This window comes from Podarcis muralis, chromosome 10, assembly GCF_964188315.1.
Source record: "Podarcis muralis chromosome 10, rPodMur119.hap1.1, whole genome shotgun sequence".
NCBI classification, from domain to species: domain Eukaryota; kingdom Metazoa; phylum Chordata; class Lepidosauria; order Squamata; family Lacertidae; genus Podarcis; species Podarcis muralis.
In genome coordinates this window covers 3,350,583-3,373,186 of record NC_135664.1, presented here as the reverse complement: position 1 = coordinate 3,373,186, position 22,604 = coordinate 3,350,583, and the positions used below count along the sequence as shown (strand labels likewise).

The 22,604-nt window shown below is 47.6% G+C and overlaps 1 protein-coding gene across 2 annotated transcripts in view; it reads left to right on the top strand.

Annotated features, from left to right (window-relative positions):
* GRM3 (glutamate metabotropic receptor 3) overlaps positions 1–22,604 on the top strand; it is a 99,906-nt gene that overhangs the window by 52,940 nt on the left and 24,362 nt on the right. For both annotated transcript variants that reach the window (XM_028747796.2, XM_028747795.2), the window contains exons 2-3: positions 6,843–7,449; positions 15,470–16,325. In XM_028747796.2, the coding sequence (XP_028603629.2) occupies positions 6,952–7,449; positions 15,470–16,325 (1,354 nt within the window). In that variant the 5' untranslated portion in view covers positions 6,843–6,951. The remainder of the gene's footprint in view (positions 1–6,842; positions 7,450–15,469; positions 16,326–22,604) is intronic.

Below are 22,604 nucleotides of genomic sequence, written 5' to 3'. Positions count from 1 at the left end.
CAGTTACCGCTCTGCAGTGCGCATGTGTATGGGTTAGCTTTAAGAGCGTCTGCTGAAGTTAATTGTCTAAAGCCCCGTAGACAAGATTTGCAATCAGCTGACAAAACGCCTACACTCTGCCCTGCTTAAAGTCGCAGTTGCGTCCCTGGGAGTAAGTCCCATTGAGATATGGAGGTGCACACATGAGCCCCGTTCCTGTAACAGTCTGACACAGTGCTTGCACAATCACCTTGGGGGGGGGGACAAGGGGAAGTCATGCTGTGTTGGGCCATTCTCAGATGCTGCACCCATAGCAGTCTGGATCAATGCCTGTATATTTTGTTTGAAGGGGGGGGGGGAATTAGGGCATGAATGGAATCTACTCAAGGGTCATCTAGTCTACATCCCTGCCACAACACAAAAGTCATACTTTTGTCCCACCAGCAGTACATCTCATCCCTGTACATTTTCACCACACTGTTCCTGTCGGCTCCTTAGGATTGTATTGGGGGAAATTCATGATGATGCTCATGTGTCTCTGGGAGGATGTGTTTTTTCTGCAATGTCTAAATAGTCCCTGTGCCTCTGCACCTTGCAACCAAGGATGGTCAGGGAAGCAACCATTTTGCTGCCAGAGAGTGGGGAGAAAGGCACTCTGCCTTTCCCAGGGGCAAAATGTAATTTGGCCTCCCTGCGGAATCCTGGGAGATGAAACTGCCTTGGCAGAGCTGTAAGGAAACCTGGCAGATTCCAATATTGCTCTTTTAAAGGAGCTATGAATATGCAATTTTTCTTGGCCACGGAGCGAGCAAATTTCACAGGGAGCAGGGCTGCAGGGGGTAACACTGCAGATGCGCCTGAAACAGGGGACACAGAATGAACAAAATTAAGACACTAAAAAGTTAAATTAAACTGCTTAATACTTTTCATATAAAAGTGTTGGGGGGGGGTCTTAAAAATGCAGGAAAACAGAAGAAATGAACAGAAATCTAAGTAGCGGGCAGAATGAGCCATTCAGTTGTTACAGCGGGACGTGCCTCCCGTTCGGGATCCCATTTGCTCTGTTCCCTCCCCCTGCTCCCCTTGTTCTTCTGCACCTGCCCCAGCAGTCAGTCAGCATTCCATGGCTACTGGGCATGCTCAGTACTTTGGGGGGCTATGTGTAGCCTTCAGTACCCAGACATTAGAAACAGAGGGGATGGTGTAATGATAGAAATTTGGAAGTGATGTGCAAACCAGTGCTCTGTCTACTTTATTTAAAGGTAAAGGGACCCCTGACCGTTAGGTCCAGTCGTGACCGACTCTGGGGTTGCGGTGCTCATCTCGCTTTACTGGCTGAGGGAGCCGACGTTTGTCCGCAGACAGGTTCTGGGTCATGTGGTCAGCATGACTAAGCCGCTTCTGGTGAACCAGAGCAGCGCACGGAAACGCCGTTTACCTTCCCGCTGGAGCGGTACCTATTTATCTACTTGCACTTTGACGTGCTTTCGAACTGCTAGGTTGGCAGGAGCAGGGACCGGGCAACGGGAGCTCACCCCGTCGCAGGGATTCGAACCACCGACCTTCTAATCAGCAAGCCCTAGGCTCTGTGGTTTAGACCACAGCGCCACCCACGTCCCATCCCTACTTTATTTAGGCTTTTATAAAAATACAAAATGCATTCATGAGCTCCATATGATCTACTTTAAGTGGGTATAGTTTGATATTATGTAAGAAAAATAAGCAAATCCCCCACTAGAAGTATAGGAAAGCTTATAAAAATGTTTTTGTTTTTTTGTTTTTGGTTTTTAAAGCCCATTAGAATTGGAGTCTTTCACAGGTCAGAAGTCCTGGAAGACACAGAAGTTCCAGGCAGCAGAATACACCCATTGAAATCAATGGGCAATTCAAATAAATGGAAAATGAAACAGATTAAACTTTTAAAGTGAAAGGAAACAGATAAGTGAAATGAACTCTCTTGCATACATTTAAAATCTGATCTCCAGAAAATGTACCACAATAGGGCACTGAAAGGATCTTTTGAGAAACTCTCTAGGCTTTTTTCCTGGCCTTCCTGAAGATGCTAGTTTTTGTTTTATTTTTCATGGGGGAGCAATCAACTGTATGAAAAACTGCAGTCAAGCAATATTGCCACCTGATGGATGACTTGTTTTGAAAGTCCGTGAACACATTTTTTAAAATAAAAAACCCTGATGATAAATAACATGATTTGCTCTGTTTGAATACACTAACATTTAATGTGCAGGAACCTGGTGTTGGCATTCATCTGTCTTGGAAGACAATGCCAGGCCAAGGGTGGGCCTTGGGGGGAAATGCCACCAGAAACTGGATCTCCTAATCAGCACCTTCACCAAACCTGACGCTGGAATTGCGTTTTTCCTTTCATGTGCTCTCACATAAGAGCTATGTGCATGAACAAGTCAGCTAAGGGGGCAGCATGTCGAAATACAAAAGGAATATCCTATTTTTGAATACTCGACCACTAGTCTTTAAAAAAATAAAAATAACAAAATCTGCAGAGAGTAAAGTTGCTCATCCGGCTATGCTGAGCCAACTTCACTCCCTTTGCCAATTCATTTCACTGCATCAAAAACACGACAAACCTCCCACTTCCACCATTCGTCCTCCACCTTATTCTGTATAATGGGGAGGCCTTTTGCTCTGAGTCTTCTCACAAATGAACTGGGAATCTTGAATCGAACTTGCCAGCGCATTCTGCTGCACTGGTGTGATTTGACTTGAGCCTTTCATACTTCAGAGTCTGTCAAATCACTAATAATTAGATCCTGGGAGAGCAAGTCACACTGCAAATGGACAGAAATGGCTTCAGAACCACAGCTAAGTCAATTTCTAGCCCTGATCAGGCGATCCCAGAAGCAATGCAAGGAAAGCAGCTGTCGAAATGTTGCAGACATCCATGCCTAGTTTCAAATGCTAGCATTCTGCAGTGGTAGTTGTGAGGATATGGGAAGAATAATTTTAATGACAAAAACTAGTTTTATTTTGTATGGCAAAATGAATATATTCAGATCTACGATTTGCATGATTAATTCCAACTAGAATTTTATTACCTTTGTACAAAATTTAGATTTAACTCCTCATTCCCTACAAAAAAATTCCTTCCAGTAGCACCTTAAAGACCAACTAAGTTAGTTCTTGGTATGAGCTTTCGTGTGCATGCACACTTCTTCAGATACACACTCCTGTCTCTGAGGTACATTATCTACAAAATAACTTTCATTGAACTCAGTGGATTTTTGTTTAAACAAACTAAACTTAAAGGATACCTTCCCAGTTTCACACTTCCTGTTCCTTTTAGTGAATTGTGCCCCTTTATTGAAATACCAGAATTGAAGTTCGCCAGAAGCGGCTTAGTCATGCTGGCCACATGACCCGGAAGCCGTACGCCAGCTCCCTCGGCCAATAAAGCGAGATGAAGGCCACAACCCCAGTGTCGGTCACAACTGGACCTAATGGTCAGGGGTCCTTTTACCTTTACTATTTAAATACTAGATTGGCATCCATCAAAATTTAAGTCCTTTTCATTCCCACTAATTTCAGCAGAATTAAGCAAGACTATATATGACTTTTTTTAGAAAACATCAACAGAGCAGAACAGCATCTGGCTGCAAACAGAGAGTTCTTAATCTGCAGTCTTTGCACAACTCTTGGTTTGCACCAGATTTGTCTAGAATGTAAGCCAAGTTATCTGCCCCCAAAATTGGGAAATAGCTTGCCTCATTTCTGAACTTGGGCTGTCCTTTGTCTCCACTGTAACCCCATTAGACATGTTAGTACAGTTAAGTAGTGTATAAATTTTGTTAAATAAAATAAAATAATAAGCCCCCAAATCCCTCCCACCCAACCAGTCACTGGGTGAAGGTACGAGGCAGGACTTTATGGTGTATGTCAGTCCACCACAAAGATGCAAGATCCTGGTAGCCCTTGGGAAATGTAATTTCCCCAAGGGCAGCTGAAACCTTACATTTATTGTACTGCTCTACTCTGCTTCCTGGAACAAGAAGGAACCATGCAGTCTTAATTTTTTTTGCTGTAACTTCTGAAACCTCCGTGAGAAAAATCTTCACTTATTTGCAAAGCTAACTGTCTGTGATTTATTCTAGCCCAAGTAGTTTGGTGAGGAACATTTGCTTAAATGTGGTTGAGGGTAGATGCAAATCTAACCAGGTTTTAATTTGCTTGGAGCAATCTCCATGTTGCTAAATCTGTTATGAGAGACTAAGAATCTTTCTTCTAAACCTCACTCTCCAATACAGTTGGGTGGATGGGTGAGAAGGGAAGTGGGTGCTCCACAGGTGAAGGGGCCTTAAATGTGAATTCTTCTCCAGTTGGAATTTAATTATGAAATATCCAGGGCTCTCAATACTCCTCCCTTTGTTGAGACGAGTCCTTGAAATTCATATCCAAACACCAGGGATATGTGTTTTGTTGGTATCTCTTATCCTTTGGAGACATCCTCTTTGCTAACCTTAGAGATTGTGCACATGAAATAACAAAAGCAGATTGCCAGTGGTGAACAGTGAAGACACTTTTTTGCAGCACAGATATCACTTTTCGTCCATGAAGGCAAAACTCTGGACTTCTTAGATGAGCTACAGTTGAGGCTGTTTGTCAATAGAAAAAGCGTCTTGACCATTTTACAGGATTTCCTACCAATTTAAAGCCTGCAGATCCCCCTCCTTTGCCTCACAATCACATGGGTGGGAAGGAGAAGAAAGAGAAGAAAACTACAGCAACAAACAACCTTGTTTCTCCTTCTTTTGGTGTTAAATTTTAATTTTCTCTCCTTTAAATTTCTTAGCACTCTCTTTTAAATAATGCTAAGTGTTTCTAAATTATACATAGGCCTGCAAGTGCCATCATTATAAATTCTGCTTTAAGGAAAAAGGTAAGTACAGTCATGCATTATTAAAGTGCCCTATATAAATATTACCATACTTGATTTACTTTGAGGGCTAACACACCAATCTTGCAATTTAATGAAACAGGATCAAGGACAAAAAACAACAACCAGTGCTCCCCCCAATATACATACCTCACCCAGAATATATGGTGTGTGTAAGTGCTTAAGCTTGCTTCTGGCATGATCAGGGGCACAGTCTACCAGACAGGGGTGCTATGCATCTAGCGGGGAGCCCCACCAGAGTGGACAGAATGAGAAGCTGGATCTGGGGGAACCCAAGAGAACAAAAATGTAAGAATAGTCCTCCTGCTTGTGACCCAGGCTCAATCTCAACACAGAAATGTAAGAGTCCTACTGGAGCAGACAAAGCCCTGTCTAGTCCAGCATTCTGTTTCCATAGTGACCAACCAAATGCCAATGATGATGATGCTTTTTCCAGAAAAGTGGAACTCAAAATGACTTTCCACCAGGGCATGAGCACAATAGCCCTCTCCCGCCAATTCCCTCCTATTCAGAGGTGTCCTGTCTCAGATATTAGAGGCACTAAATAGCCATCATGACTAATAACCACTTTTACCCTCCATGAATTTGTCCAGTCCCATTTTAAAGCCATCTAAGTCGCTGGCCACCACTAAATCCCCCAGGAGCAAATGCTGTCGTGCAACTGGGCACAATGTGCAGAAGTGCTTCCTTAATCAGGCATTCATCTTCACTGCCTGACCCTGGTTCAAGTATTATGAAAGAAAAAGAGCGAGTCTTCTCTCTGCCCACTTTTTCCATTTTATTTCTAGGTCCACAATATCGTTTTTGAGTTGCACATCCTGTTTCCCACAGCAGTCAGCCAAAGCAACTCTGGACAGTCAGTATTTTGCAGGAGGAAATATATGCACATGCCGGGAAATTCGAGGTTGCGCAATTAAAGCAGATGAAAGTGCTCTCTCACACTAGTGCTCTCTCACACACCTGACCGGATGTGATGCAAGTCAGCTGCTCCCTAGTTCTCAGATAACCCTCCTTCCTCAGCTGATCTGTGCAGATCAGGGTGTGTGTGTGTGTGTGTGAGAGAGAGAGAGAGAGAGAGAGAGAGAGAGAGAGAGACCACCAGGCCCATACAGAGCTTGTCTGAGGTGCAGGGCAGAATGTGGTTCTAGGCCCCCAAAAGGTTAGCCACCCCTAATTTCAGCAATATATGGTATCTATGTGGGGGTTTTCCTTGGAGTGCATGGCTAAAGAGTATCTTTGGGCAAACCACAGGGATTCTGAAGAGGAACAGGAGTAGGGTTTGTGACAAGGACAATGAACCTGCTCTTCCCTTGCCTACACTCATGTTTATGTGCCCAGGCAGAACAGTGAGCCAGAAAGCCACTTACCTAGTTATGTGGCCAGGAAGGGTAAAGCAGGTGTCTTGATTGACAGCACACTAACATGTGGTTGACACTGTCAGAGCTGGCAACTCTGGTCAATGGTTAGTCAGTGTATATTGGTCCATGTGCATCACATTTGTACTGCCCAGTATTTGGGTGCAGGGGGCTTTTCTTTTTCCTAAGCTCTTCTTTTCCACAGCTGAATCTTCTTTGTGCTAACAGATCACTCTCACTGCATTGTGACATAAGGACAGAGGCCCATTTCATAAAATGCAAGAGCTTCACATGTATCACTGTGTGCACAATCGTCGCCTACACTCATCACATCACTGCCTGCCCCCATGTGCTTTTTTGAGTGGGAAGAGTTATGTGAACTTGGCTATCTCTGCAAAGCCCTCGTGCCACATGTTCAGGAGCTGTGAGATGAAGGGTTTGGGTGCATGGTTACTCCTACACCACAGAAAATGTTTTCAGAGTCCTCTGAAACCTTAAAGACTAGCTCAGTATGTGTTCAGTGGGGGAAATCCATCATGTGTCTTACTTTAGGCTTTTCTAACCATTTTTCATCTCTCTAGAGACTTGATGGAAGATCTGGCCGGCTTGCGCCTCCCTCGCCCATGGGATGGCATTTCATATTGCCACACGATGCGCTGGAAGGAATGAAGGTCACTAGCACTCCTACAGATGCTTCTTAGAGCTGTCAGAACAGGACCAACAAAGATGTTTGCAAAGCTCCATGTGCTTGCGCTGGCTTTATTTTCCAAAGGAGGCTTCCTTTCTCTAGGTGACCACAACTTTATGAGGAAAGAAATTAAGATTGAAGGAGACCTGGTTTTGGGTGGTCTGTTCCCTATTAAGGAAAAGGGCAGTGGAGCAGAAGAATGTGGGAGAATCAATGAAGACCGAGGTATCCAGCGTTTGGAGGCAATGTTGTTTGCGATTGATGAGATCAACAGAGACAGCTCCTTGCTCCCAGGAATTAAGCTTGGAGTTCACATTTTGGACACTTGCTCCCGGGACACGTATGCATTAGAACAGTCCCTGGAGTTTGTCAGGGCTTCTTTGACTAAAGTGGATGAAGCCGAATATATGTGTCCTGATGGGTCGTATGCGATTCAAGAAAACATCCCACTACTCATTGCAGGAGTCATTGGAGGTTCTTACAGCAGCGTCTCTATACAGGTGAGATATCTTAACTCTTAAGAACAAGTTTTCCATCTCAGTGTCCTTTTACCTACTCTACAGAATCCAATGGGGAAACACTCATGAGCCCATGTGGGTGTCAGGGAAGAACCAGACATGTGGGTCATGCTACCCAGCTGAGGCTCATCCCAAAAGGAGCTGGAAAGTGTAGCAGCTCCTGTCAGGCAGAGCCACCTGAATTACACTCAGCTAGCAGGCAAAATAGGACGGATGGATAACCAGGGTTGCAAAGGATGGGTGGTGTGTGGCTTTGGGTATAAAAGGGCAGAGAAACCACAAGAATGAAAGGGAGTTTGAGAGACTTGCTGATGAAGATTGGTGATCATCATTTGACCACAGAGAATAACCCTGAAGCATGATGTTCACTGGCAGGAGCAGGAGTTCATCTCCTTTCCTTCACTAGCTGGAGGCCAGAATCAGGACTAGTGGAAGAGAGGGCATTCTCCTTCCAAAAGCCCAGGAATTGCCTTCCCACTGCATGTGGTGGACCAAGCTGAGTTCAATTCTGCTATGGATGACTTTGACATAAGAATACTGAGTTCAGTTTGGAAATGTCTTCTCTAGTCAAACTTGGATCGATGTGAGATGTTGTCTTTACCCCAACTCAGTAGTGGAGCACATGCTTGACATGCACAGAGTCCTAAGTTCAACCCCTGGCATCTCCAGGCTCTCAGGCAGACTCTGGATTTAAAAAATCCTGCACTTGAGAACATGGTGAGCCACTGCCAATCAGCGTTGGCAATACTGGGGTAAGGGTAGGCCAATGATCTGATTCAGTATGGGGTCACTTCAAATATTAGAGGGGGGGTCACCTCTGGCCTGGAGACCAAATGTCGTCCTCCTGGCCTCTCTATTTGGTCCTCTCCCCAAGAGACACCCCTCACTCGCTTGGCTCTTTGAGCTCTTTTGCCTGGCTGGAACGTGTCCTTGAACTGAGACGATGCTTGCCTGGTTCCTAGTTGCTGTGGAAAGCAGCTCTGTGGTGTTTAAATTTGAGTCTTAAACCAACACAGTTGTCTCCAGTTCTGTACATGTACCTGCAGGCCCTCTGATGTCCTTCCCGCATAATCAGCTAGATGTAAACAGAGCCAAGGCTGGAAGTGATGGAGGAACACTGCTCCCCCGGAGATGTCTTGAAATGGGACAATTCTGCTGGTGGAGAGGGCCACCAGCAAAAGCAGAGTGACAGCGAGCCTTGGAGGTAGTGCCTGACAGGGAAGAATAAGGGTGCACTATGCTCCATTTGCCCTCACCACAGGCTATTTGAGAAGACTCTCAAAGAAGGGCCCACTTCAGCTAGATCTTCAAGGTGGACTCTAACTGTTTCCAGACAAAAGGAGGCTTGGGGAGAATAAGTTGCTCCTCTCCAAGAATGTCTGGGTGCTCTGAGCTGTAAGCAGACTTTTGTTCTCAAAGAATTGTGAGTTTTGGACTCAGTCTAGGGGGCAGGACCTTGCAATATGGAATAATGAAACTTACAAATATATTGGTTTCCTCTTCTAGTGAAACTGGCATAAATCACTTGTGGGACTAATAGTGCCCACCTTAGAATCAAAGAAATGGCATTAAGGAATGTAGACCTTTGGCGTCATCTCATCTAGTTTCCACGGCTAACAGAAGGCTCAGAGCACTGGAGTACATTGTCCAGTTCCAAATGCTCAGGCTCTCCTTCATGACTTGAAATTATAAAGGTGTAACAAGTAATGCATTTTGTACCAGCTATATGTGTTTACAAGCTTCTGACTCAAGCAGACCTTCCTCCTGAGATCAATAGCAAACGGCCTCAGTGCTAGAATGCAGGATTAGGGTCCAGTTGAAAAGATTTTTTTCTGGAAAAGAAATAACAGCTGTGGATCTGAAAGTTTGCTCAAGCACTTGAAACTCAAACTGGGGACAAGGTGACAAAGAACTCAACTGGACAATGCACATAGTAGTAGTAGTAATACAACCCTGGCCATCTGGGGAACTCTATATGCACTCTATGTTCAGTAAGGTTGCCATTCTGTGACCATTCAGCATAAAACCATGGTCACAACAATTCAGGGAGACAGGGTTGATCTGTGCATGCACATTGCTCTGTAGAGCACACACTGAATAGGCAGGGACCTTCCTTGGACAGTGGAGAGGTGAGCAGACACCCCGCCTCCCATGATGCATGTAACATAGCATCTAAGATAGCATCTAAGATAACATAGCATCTAAGATAACATAGCATCTAAGATAACATAGCATCATGGAGGCGTGACTCTACATCACCAACATATAAGGTTGGCAGAGAAAAAATCTGCACCTGCAATTTCCTGATTGTCAGCTGATTAAAAAACCCCAACTCTTCTAGCAGCAGTGGGAAATCTAAAGCAGACCCACCTGGCCTCACCATTTGGCTCATGAAGCCATGTTAGCCAAGCCACAGCCACCTGTCTTACATGTCAGGTGTGGGGCAAGTAAAGATCTCTTTGGGTCAAAAAATGGGTTTGGAGGCTCCACTGATCATCTGAACCTCTAGAGTCTTGTGTGTGGCATTTTGAAGTTCCAACCACGAGCTGATTTCAGGGCAACAGGCGTTGTGCCTTGTAAGCTTAAGCCTACATGGTTTATTTTCAAACTGTACAGATGAAGGGGGTCACCTGACAGCACTGTCACATCAGGTGCCCACCTGTCAAATTGGCCTGTTGGGGTGGGAGAGATAAGGATCTGGACTTTTAGCCAGATCCAGATCCCCACCCCTGATTTTGATTATTTATATGCTATTCTTTGCATAAACCACATTTTACAACAGTGGTCAAATAAAATTAAAAGAATACATAAAATCCATTTAAAAGCAACAACAACAATGCAACAAACCCCTAAATCACAATTACTAATAGGAGCAGCAGGAATGAATTCCTTTGTCTAATCAGGTCTGCCTCCTCCAGTAACCATAAAAGGTGTGTCCTAACCAGTCACCTAAAACTGTATGGAGAGTTGGGGCCAGATGCACCTCAGTGGACCACCACTGATGTGTCCCTTTTAGTCACTATGCTACAATACATCTCTGCTCTAGTGGCATGGTCCTTCCACATGTAAATATCTGTTGATCCTTTTAGATCTATTTGGGCTTTCAGTTACCTCACATGTTTAGGGTTGCCTGAGGGTGAGCATGGCCTTGCTGCCCAGCCCAGCTGCTCCACAGCATCCCAATGCCCAGCCCCACCATCGGCCAAGCATTGAAGGGGGAACGTCTACAGAAGGGAGCCTCAGGAAGCTGCTGCACATAATTTTGAACCCTGGCCATCCTGCATGTTCCTGCTGTGAGCATTGACCTTCCAGAATATGGAGGGTGGCAAAGCCTAGAATGGCAGCATGAGTGGGGCCACCCCCACTCGTGGGGGAGCACTGAATGCCCAAAGAGAGTTTAAGAATCTTAAATATACACTCCTAAATTAGAAATCAATGGGCCAATGGGTGACAAAGTTGATGGGCATTAGAGCTGAAGTCTCCTGGATTGGGCAATTCCCTCCAGCACCTGATGCCTGGGCTTCCTGTGGTGCTTTGAAGTCCCAAGTTCGGGACTTCAAAGCACCTGTGATGTCAGGTGACTGACAGGTGGGCAGTCATACTGGGTGCACAAAGCCAAAAAGGTTCCCTACGCCTGACATAGGGGATGTCAGGGCTGGTTCAGCAGCAGGTCAGCACTGAGACTCAGAGATGAGCAATAAAGGTGATTCTTTATTCAAGGAAACAGAATTCAAACTGAGAATCCTATGTGCAAGACTGGCCCTGGTAAAGCAGTTGCCAGAACTGACCATCTGAGTCTCGCACTTCCGCCTGTCTCCTTCCCATCTGGCTCTTTACGCACCAATCTTAAACTCCATGGGGGGGGGGCTGTGCTCCCTGTGCTCTTTGTTCTGCAAAAGCTGCAGGAGATAAGCGGGGAGGGGAGCTCAGTACAGCAGGACTGGCAGGCTCCTCCGACTCTGTTACAGCCTCACCCCCCTCCTTCCCAGCTGCCTCTTCTTCCTCTCTCTCTCACCTGTCAGCCCCCCACCATTGTGTTCCCCTTCATCCCCTGACCTGTCTTCCATGTCCACCTCCTCTCCCCTGGCTCTGATCCTCTTCTGAGGCTTCCACAGAGGGTTCTCCCAGGGACCTACCATCACATCAAAACCTCACACTTCCACACATTGGAAGTTTTAGATGTATGCACATCCGAGGAACTCCCTGCTTCTCTGCCGCAAATGGAACATATGAAATTTGCCCTAGGTCAGTGGTCTATCTAATAGCCCAGGGTTTTCCTCAATGCAGCTGCTCTCCAAGGTCTCAGGCAGAGAAAGCCTTCCTCCATGTATTGTTAAGATCCTTTAACAGCAGGGTTTTTCTGCGTGCAGAACAGAAGCTCTCCCATTAAGCCATTCGCTCTCTCACTTTGTGTTCTGTTGCGGGTGGGGGTGGGGGTGGCTTGCTTTCATTAATCCCTGAAGTGGGATGATCCATCACCATCATTGTTCCAAAACTGCCTGTCAAAGAGAACAAAGGGAATCAGGGGCATCATATTGCTTAAATATGGGCAGTGGGTGAAGTAGGTTTGAAGCCACCTTCTCTTGAATATCCTTATGAAAATCAGTAGGAAGGCTCCACAGGATGTGTCTTGAGGCTCATAGCTCACCCTCACTGCATGTTTCATGATAAACACTGTGAAAGCAGAGTGATAAGGTGTGCTGAGCTGAGCTACTCCAACAAAGAGCACCTCCGTTTCTGCCTTTGTTGTAATTTGCAGCAATATTTACAATGTCCTGCAAATTCTGTCTGGACAGCTGTCAGTCTGATCCTTTCTTTCTCCTGCCAGATTCTTGCTTCCCTCATCATCTCTCCCACCCCAAAAAAATGGTAAATAAGCAATGAGCATCTTGACACACACAGTCAATAGTAAAAATAAAAATAAAAATCTAAAGAGCATAATCTGGAGCCAATTAAAATCATGTGAGTTTGAAAGAGAGATGGCAGCAACAGTTTGCCTAGAAAGACCAGTGGGGGAATAGCACTGTGTGAATTTAGCTTTGCTAGAGAAGGAAGAATATCATTCTTCTCATGCACCCCTCATTCCTGAGCTCTTCTAATGTAATTCCATTTTAATTAGCTGTGCTTTCCTTCCAGATTTTTCATGTCATTTCATTTTGGATGCAATTTGGGTTCCCCCAGTCTGGTTTACTAACAATTTCTAATTAGGATTTGATTACCGTAATATAGTTCACACTTTTCAGTACCTGCTAACTATCCAACCATGTAAGCATCTCCACCACCTTAGAAGGTATTCCAGTATTCTGAGGTCTAATTGGTCATATAAAGAGTATCGCTTCTCAGTTCTCTAAACTCAACAGCTCCATAAAAGCTGGACACCACAGGGGCATAATGGGGGGGGGACTGGGGTGTGTGGATCCAGGCACATTTTTGAGAGGGGACACAGCCAGCCACACACACACACCGCTCCATAATCAGAGCCTGGCTCCAAATGAAACCAGCATATAGGGTGTCAAGAAACGGCCAGACATAGTCTGAAGTACACTTTCCCAGCTTGGTGCTCTCAAGAGGTTTGAACCTCCCAGCAGGCCTAGCTGACATTACCAATGTTCAAGGATGCCGGGAGTTGTAATCCAAACCATCCAGAGAGCACCAGATTAGAGAACAATGGTGAAGGCACCTGGTACACCAACAGAAAAAACATTCTAATGGTAAGAACTGTTTGACAGTACAGACATAGCTATTGGCCACAGTATGTTACCTGAACCGCCAAACCTGGCTGTGATAGCCCTTGGATGGAGAGCAGTTCAGAAGTATTGTGAAGAGCTATTGGACAGTGAAAAGGTCTCCCTTGGGAGATGGTGGACGCTCCTTCCTTGGAGGTCTTTAAGCAGAAGTTGGATGGCCATCTGTCAGGGATGCTTTACTTAAGATTCCTGCATGGCAGGGGGGGTGGACATGACCTCCAGGGATCTTCAGGCATCTCCTCCAGGTTCTGCCCAGGCTGTGATCCACCACCTGAGGGCCACAGGCTGAGAGCCCTTTCTTTTCATTCTTCAGCTTATGCCAGAGAACCAAGCCTCAAGCAAGATGTGTGACTTTTATCACCAAATACCTGGGGGAGAGAACAAACAGCAGACAAATGTTCAGATTGAGCTGGTCCAGGTAGAACCCCTCTCTCCCATTTCTCCCTGATGTCATGTGCTTTGCTGGGCCTGCTCTTTCAACATCTACACTTTCATAGAATCATAGAATTGTAGAGTTGGAAGAGATCTTGAGGGTCATCTAGTCCAACCCCCTGCGATGCAGGAATCTCAACTAGATCATACACAACACAACAGATGGCCACCCAACCTCTGCTTAAAAACCTCCAAGGAAGGAGAGTCCACCACCTCCCAAGGGAGATTGTTCCACTGTTGAACAGCTCTGGCTGTCAGAAAGCTCTCCCTGGTGTTTAGTCAGAATCTCTTTTCTTTTAACTTGAAGCCATTGTTTCGAGCATATCCAAGTGAACAGCAGCTCAGATCTCCATATCGTAAGGAGTCCCTGCACAACTGGGGTCCCAATCCCATGGGAGAGCCTGTGCCTGTGCAGATGTTCTTAGCAGATTCCCTCCAGGCAGCCCCTGTGGTGTGTGGCTGCTGGGGTCCATGCTCTGAACATGAGCGCTACATACAGAGGACAGCATGATGAACAGGGTTCCCTGGGCATCTGAGAAAATTGTCCAGGGCCAGAGAAGCCAAGGCCAGAGCAGTGAATCATCCATCGTTACTGCAGGCCCCCTCCCCTGTGGGCAGGACCTTTAGGCCTGCAGGTTGTCTGAGAGCACAGCCTTTGCAAAATACAGGGCTATGTCCGTGGCAGGAGGGCACGGGGGGTGGGGTGGCATACCATCCATGTTCCTCCGCAGATAGAATGGCAATGCTGTAAAGTTGGCATCAAAAAGGTGTGAATCAGGGCCTCCTTTGGAAGGAAAGTGCCTCCGCTCTGACTGTTCTGCTTTGCTAATCAAGTCATAAGAGGCTTTAAGGCACTGCCTTCCTGGGGTGCTATAATAGCAGATAATGAATATTTAGCTAGATTTTTACAGTTTAATATCCAAGATGGCTGGCAGGCAATAACTCTGAACAGGCACAGTTTCATTTTTCAGGGTTATTTTTTCTTAATTTTTTTCCCTGCAGGCACCAATGTGGTTAGAGAATCTGTTTTAAGCGAATGCAATAAAATCTTCTTAGAATATCCTAGTGATGCAATTAACAGATTTAGCTCTCAAATTTCCATGAATGCACTGTATAATTTTAATATCTATTGACTGGGGCCTGAGTAAATAACTCGGTAACTTCTCAGACTACCTCTTTACAGCTTCTTGGATAAAATGTCAAAAAGCATTTTAACATGAATGTTGTTCACTTGCTGATAGTAAGTTCGAGTAGCTGATTTGCCTGCAGGAAAAAGCCAGCACAGATAAAACTCTAGAAAGTAACCTTTCAGGTACCCTCAAACACAATAAACTTCCATGGAGCTGCTTTGCACATTCAAGCCTGGCCAACATCTGCATCAGAAGGTGGTGGCAGAGTGCTAAGATATATTGTTTTAGAAAACAGGTAGCAAATACCATTTAAAAATAGATCTTTCCTGGGGGGGACACCCCCAAATCCTGCAAGGAGAAATTTTCATCATATATTCCCTCTAATACATCTGGAACCAATCTGTGTAAAACTGTCATCATCTGCCATGTGGGGCAGATCCACCCCATATCTTTAAAGCACATTCAATATTCAAAGTGTGTGACTTCCCCAAACTAAACCTTGGCGCTGTAGTTTGTTAAGAGTGCCAGAAATTGCAGCTTTGTGAGGAGAAAACTACAGTTCCCAGGATTTAGGGAGGAAGTCATGTACTTTAAGTGTATGTTGAATGTGCTTTAAACAAATGCTCTGGATCTGCCCCCTGCTCACGGTTGCAATGGGGTCATATGAGCTAACATATCTGTTCTTTTTCCTAGGTTGCAAACTTGCTCAGGCTTTTCCAGATTCCTCAGATAAGCTACGCCTCGACCAGTGCCAAGCTGAGTGACAAGTCTCGCTATGACTACTTTGCACGGACGGTGCCGCCTGACTTCTACCAAGCCAAAGCAATGGCTGAGATCCTACGGTTCTTTAACTGGACTTACGTGTCAACCGTCGCTTCTGAAGGAGACTATGGTGAAACAGGCATTGAAGCATTTGAGCAAGAGGCACGCCTCCGAAATATATGCATTGCCACCTCCGAGAAGGTTGGTCGCTCCAATATTCGGAAGTCCTATGACAGCGTTATCAGAGAGCTGCTCCAGAAACCCAATGCCAAGGTGGTCGTCCTCTTCATGCGCAGTGATGACTCCCGGGAGCTGATTGCTGCAGCCAACCGATTCAACGTTTCCTTCACATGGGTTGCCAGTGATGGGTGGGGAGCACAGGAAAGCGTTGTGAAGGGCAATGAGCATGTTGCCTATGGCGCAATAACTCTCGAGCTTGCTTCTCATCCGGTTAAAGAATTCGATCGATACTTCCAAAGCCTCACCCCTTACACTAACCATCGCAACCCCTGGTTCAAGGACTTTTGGGAGCAGAAATTTCAGTGCAGCCTCCAGAACAGGAAACCCCACAGAAAAACGTGTGACAAACATTTATCTATCAACAGTTCCAACTACGAACAAGAGTCTAAGATCATGTTTGTGGTGAACGCGGTATATGCAATGGCGCACGCCCTGCATAAAATGCAACGGACCATGTGTCCAAACACAACCAAACTCTGTGATGCCATGAAGCATTTGGATGGCAAGAAGCTCTACAAAGACTACCTACTGAAAGTCAACTTTACAGGTAAAACGATTAACAACACTCTTCTGATGAGGGGACTACAAAAATGTTGCTGGAACGGGAAAGCATCTGACCCTGGCATTGATGCTTGTAGTAAAGGAAGATGGGTGGAAGGGAAGCTGGGGGTTTATCCTGCACTCAGATTTCGATCTGAATGGGATCAGATGTTCAGGAAAAGTGAAAACACTCCCCTCTTTTTTTGGGGGGGTAGGGGTTTTAGGGACCTTGCCACGGTTCATTTCTGAGCCTGGTTTGGAAAACATTGTCACCATCTCTATTCTAGAGTGGTTTGTGGTTCAGTAAAAATAGCTTGTATGGCAATAAATGGGAGTAGCCCAGCCACCTTATGCCCTGAGCTTCTCTACATCACAGTCAGTTGCCAAATCCAAGGAGATGTCCATTTTTACCCTCAAGCACCCCAATACACACCCAGGGGTGGGTCATTAACCTTACAGGACATCTGTGATATTTTATTATGGAAATTGGTTGTGACAAAAAAAGTTGATATATTATTTAATGTTTTTTAACCATTGATTGAATGAGGAGCCATTGTAGATGAGGCCCATTCTCATGTTGCCACCCTCTCATGGAGGAGGCACAAAGAACCACTGTGATGCCCCCTCCCCAGCTCCTCTTTTCCCAGGCACATCCTACACCCCCAACAGTGCAGTGAATGCGTCTGTTTGTTGTAGCTTGTTTTTACTATTCTGCCCACAAATACTGTAGCTAAGGTATTTCTGTCCAGTGTCTCACTAGGGAGCAATTTTTTTGTCCTAGCAAATGAGAGCATGAATCATTCAACAAAACAGCCTGCATAATAAGGAGATTGAGGTGTTGGATTAACTAGCTTTGATAATTTATTATAGATCATTTTTGCCATTTGATTTGGACTTGCTAGGTAATCAATATTTCACAGCACAGGGCAGTCTTCAGGGCAGTCTGCAATGATGAGATCTATTGATCTGACATGTTGACAACATTTGACACTATCTGCAGCTTTGGCTATGAATTGGTTGTAGTTGGGACAGTGATCTAACCCTGTGCCTTCTTATCCGTACACAAGTTCCACTGATTTTGAAGACACACATGTAGGAGTGAAAGTGCACAGGAAAGCAAGTTTGTATGTTACATCTCTATGCAATAACAATGATTAAAAGAGGCTCATTGGATTTTTCACTGGCTATATAATAATAATCCAGTCTTATAAAATATATATCCCCATAGGTCAGGCTTTTAAACATTTACGTGCCAGCATTGTATATGACATCTCCAGGCAACCAGGTATTAAAGTTTTACACAACTTGGCTCTTCTTTTGGCCGCAAATAAATAGCAGAGGTCTGTGTATATGGATGGACTAGTAACTTTGGTAAACCTATTTTCATGGTTCATATTCATCCACTGACAGTCAATACATACGGCAAGCCTAACAGTTGCTAAGAACCATAAAAATAAGCCTTAATAACCTATACCTAACTGCCTTTCATCCTAAAACCAAGAGATGGCGTACACCTTTATGAATGGACAACAGCCAGCCAATGAAAGTCTTTGACCAGCAATGTGTTTGAATGTAGACAAATTAGACAAATTCACAGAATCATAGAATTGTAGTACTTGACAATTGACGATTGGTTACAAGGTAATGTCACCGCTGGAGAACGAAGAAGAAGCATGTTATGGATTTGTTCCGCCTTTTAGAATTGGACTGTGACAAGTTGGAGCCCTGAAACATACCCCCAGCCCCTCGCAGGAACGTACCTGGTTAGGTCTCCAGCCACCCTGAAACAAACCCTTGCTGGGGACTTACATGGGTGGGGGGAGGTTTGAGGCTGGGTGGGGAGAATACACATTTTCCCTTTGTTCGCCCCTGAAACCTCCTCATATAATCAGGAGGATTTTTTAAAAAACTCAAGATGTGTGTCTGTGAACCTTACCTCCAGGCATACTTACTGTAAACAGCTCAGGCAGGCCCAGCCCCACCTTCTTGGGCTCCTGGTCAGGCTGTTTAAGCAGCATTAGGAGAAGGAAGGAGAAAAACCTTGTCTGTCTAGTGAAATAGCAAGCAGGTCCTGACATCCCACCGCAAACTAACTTGATGAAGAAGCGAGAACCCAGGATGGATGGGTATGTGGTCAGTGGTCAGCACAAGCTGTGTTTCCCTCTGTACCAGTCATGCACTCTGTCAGGGTTGCTTCAAGATCCTAGCTCACAGAGGATCACGCTAGCCAACGGTCATTAAGTAAAAGTCTTTATTGAGTTACAGTTTCCATTCTCAAGCTGCTGCGTGCAACCCTACGTCTAGTAGCTAGATCGGCGAAGCTCCGTCTGAATCTCCGCCCCTCGTACACCAACTTAATATCCTAGCCCTGCTCCACCTTTTCCGCCTGACTGTTCTTCTCTGGGTCCCTCTGCCCCCCTGGGTCTCTTCCTTCCGGGATTCTTCGGACGCTGACCCCCCGGACTCTCCTGTCTCCTTGCGCCGGGCTTTAGGACCCGGCTCTCTTTCCGGGCTGCCTACTGCGCCTCCTTCCTGTGCATTTGAACTTGGCGCGCGCGCCCAACCTTCCACCTTCCGTCTAACCGTTTCTTCTCTCCCAGATGGAGGTGTGGCCACCCCTGACTCGTGCCCTCCCTCCTGCTGTGAGCTGCCAGCGCTTGCCCCCTGGCTCCTTTCCTCTTCCCTGCTCTCTGGCGGTGACGCTGGACCCGATCTCCAACTGCTCTCCTCTGATTCCCCTCTGGCTCTATCTCCCTGGGGTGCCCCCCTAAACTCCCCCCTTGCCTTGGCCACTGGTGCTCCTTTCTGTGAATCCTCCGACTCACTGGAGAGACTCGGAGATCTCGGGTCGTCGTCATCGCTCATCCTTTCTTCTGCCTCCTCCCCTTCGCTCTCTGTTTCCTCCCTTGCCCTTGCCTCTGCTCCTGAACCCCTGACATCCATCCCCCCCTCGAAGCCCCCCACTCCCCCTTCCCCTCCTTCCGGTGCTGGAGCTGGGTGCTGCTGCGTCAAGGAGACGAATGTCGGGTACCGTTCGGTTCCCGTAGCGGGCCTCCCTCCGAAGTCTTCCGGTTCTTCCTCCCTTCTCTCGTCGACGACGGTCACCTCTGCTTCCATCTCTGTGCCGCCGTGCTCGAAACCTGGATCGTCCCCGAAAATGTCCATGTCCGTCTCTCCCTCGCTTCCTCCAGGCGGCGTTGCTCGGCCTGGACCTTCTTGCCACTTCCTGCGCCACTGTTCCTCTGGTTTGTCGTCCCACCAATACGAGGGTTCTGAGGCAGATCCCGAGGGCGACCCCTCCGGGGAACGGACGTCTCGTATTGGGTCCTCGTCAGAGTCGAACTCCCGGAACGTGCTGCCCGAAAGCGTGGGTGTGAAAAGCCAGTCGTCGAAAAGTCTGCTGGCATCGGTCTATGTGGGAAGAGGGCATGAAACTCGTCTTTGAGCAGAGGTTCGTCCAAGGCGTAGTCCGGCACCCAACTGTTCGCACTGGCCGGGGTGCCCTCCCTGGCGAGAAAGTATTCTACCCCTTCTTCCCCCCATCTGGAATCCAAAATCTCTGTGACTTCGTTGATGCGCTCCTTCTGTGCCACTCCTGCGTGCCCTGTTCTGTCTCTGGCCGGACTCTGCGCCGTTCCGGGTTCCTGAAACCTGTGCGGTGCCTTGTAGGGAGTGAGCACCGATCTGTGGAATACCGGATGCATTCTGGAACCCTCCGGAAGCGCCAGCCTGAAGGCCACCGGGTTGACCTGCTCTTCGACTTGATAGGGCCCCAGTTGCTTATGCCCTAGTTTCTTCTTGGCCAACGACCTGGCCGGCACTGCGTGGGCTGCTAACCAGACCCAGTCCCCCACGTGTAGCTCTTCGCCAACCCTTCTGTGTTTGTCCGCTTGTACCTTGTATGCGTGCTTGGCCAGCTCCAGGTGGCGCCTCAGCTGATCGTGGACTTCCTGCAGTTCCGACGCGAACGCATCTGCCGTCTGCGGCTCCCCTTCCCCCAGCCTTTCCAGTCCCGGGAAGGTTCTGGGGTGCCTCCCGTTGTTGGCGAAGAACGGTGTGACCCCCGTGGACACGTGCTTCGTGTTGTTGTAAGCGAACTCGGCGAGCGGCAGGTAATCCACCCACGTCGCAGGCTGTTGATTTGCATAGCACCTCAAGTACTGCTGCATGATGGCATTGACCCGTTCTGCTTGCCCGTTGGTTTGCGGGTGTCTCGCCGACGCCAGGTTGATCTTGACGTTCAGGAAGCCCATCAGCCGCTGCCAGAAATTTGAGATGAACTGCCGCCCCCGGTCGGACAGAATAGACCGTGGCAGACCGTGAACCTTGAACACGTGGTCTATGAACAGTTTGGCGGTTTGTTCCGCCGTGGCCACCTTCGCACACGGAATGAAATGTGCCATCTTGGAGAACAAGTCCACCACCACCAGCACTGCCGTCTTGCCCCTCGAGCTGGGCCGATCCGTGACAAAGTCCAGGGCCACCCTCTCCCAAGGTTCGGCCGGAGTTTGCAGCGGTTCCAACAGTCCGGCCGGCGGTCTAAGCACTGGCTTCGCCCTCTGGCAGGTGTCACACCTCGCCACGTAGTCCGCGACCTCCCTTCTCATTCCAGGCCACCAGAAATCCCTGGCTACTAGTTCCACCGTCTTCTCCTTGCCGAAGTGCCCTGCAGTGGGCGCGTCGTGCAGCTGCTGCAGCACCTTGGCGCGAAGTTCGTCTCCCGGCACGTAGATGGCCCCTTTACGGATGAGCAATCCATCTCTTAGCTGGAAACCGTCGGCCGCTGCTTTGCCCCTTTGCACCTCTGAGATCTTTGCTTGCGCGAAGGAGTCCCCTTGCAACGCTCGTCGCACCGCCTCCAGATCCACGGTTGCCGCGGCGCACGCCCACACTGTTGGTGCGAAGATGTGCATGGCGGCCGCTGGCGTTGCTTCCTCCAGATACTGTGGCTTGCGGGAGAGAGCGTCCGCCATGATGTTGGTGTCCCCCGGGACATACTCTATTCGGAAGTCGAAGTTCGCAAAGAACTCAGCCCAACGTATCTGCCTCTGGTTCAGGAACTGTGCCGTGCGCCAGTGCTCTAGGTTCTTGTGGTCCGTGCAAACCTGCACCGTGTGCTTGGCGCCGATCAGAAAGTGCCTCCACGCCTTGAACGCTGCATGAATGGCCAGCAACTCCCTGTCCCATATGGTGTAGTTCTGCTCGGACTTGCTGAGCTTCCTGGAGTAAAACGCTCCCGGTCGCCACACCCCCTGCGGGTCTTTTTGCAGCAGGACCGCCCCCACGGCTCTGTCCGAGGCGTCAGTCTCCACCCTCATCGGCTTGCTGGGGTTGACATGAAGCAGCTGCTCTTCCGACGCGAAGAGACGCTTGAGTGCCTGAAAGGACTGTTCCGCCTGCTCTGTCCAAATGAACTTCTTTTTCTTGGAGCTAAGCGTGTCAGTGATGGCCGCCGTCTGCATAGCGAAGCCCTTGATAAACTTGCGATAGAAGTTCGCAAAGCCGACAAACCGTTGGACTTCCTTCCGGTTGCGCGGGCTCTTCCAATCCAACACCGCTCGAACCTTGGCGCTGTCCATGGCGAGCCCCTTGTCAGACAGCTTGTAGCCCAGAAAATCCACCTCCGTCACGTCAAATTGGCACTTCTCCAGCTTGGCGTAGAGCCTATGGTGCTTCAGCCTGTTCAGTACTTCCTTGACGTGTTTGTCATGCTCCTGTTGCGACTCCGAAAAGATCAGGATGTCATCTAAGAAACAGACGCACGTCTTGTAGAGAAGTCCCGCCAACACGTGATGCATGAATGCTTGAAAAACGTGGGAGCCATTTTGCAATCCAAAAGGCATAACTCTATATTCGTAGGTCCCCAGTGGCGTGAACATGGCTGTTTTCCACTCGTCTCCCTCCCGCATGCGAATGAGGTTGTACGCACCTCGCAGATCCAATTTGGTGAACACTCTGCCCTTCCGCACCTTTGCGAGGAGGTCGTCAATTCGGGGCATGGGGAAGTCCGACGGCTTAGTCACACTGTTCAAGATCCTGTAATCCACTACGAGCCTCTTTTGGGGCGTATCCCGCTTCTTAACGAAGAACACCGGGCTGCCTCCCACCGCCTTGGACTCTCGGATGAAACCGCGCTCCAAATTATGATCTATGAACTCCTTGAGTTCTTGCAGCTCGTCCTCTGACATGGAATACAGTCTCCCCTTAGGCAGCGCCGCCCCTGGCAGCAGGTCAATCTTGCAGTCATATGGCCTGTGAGGGGGTAGCCTGTCTGCCTCCTTCTCGC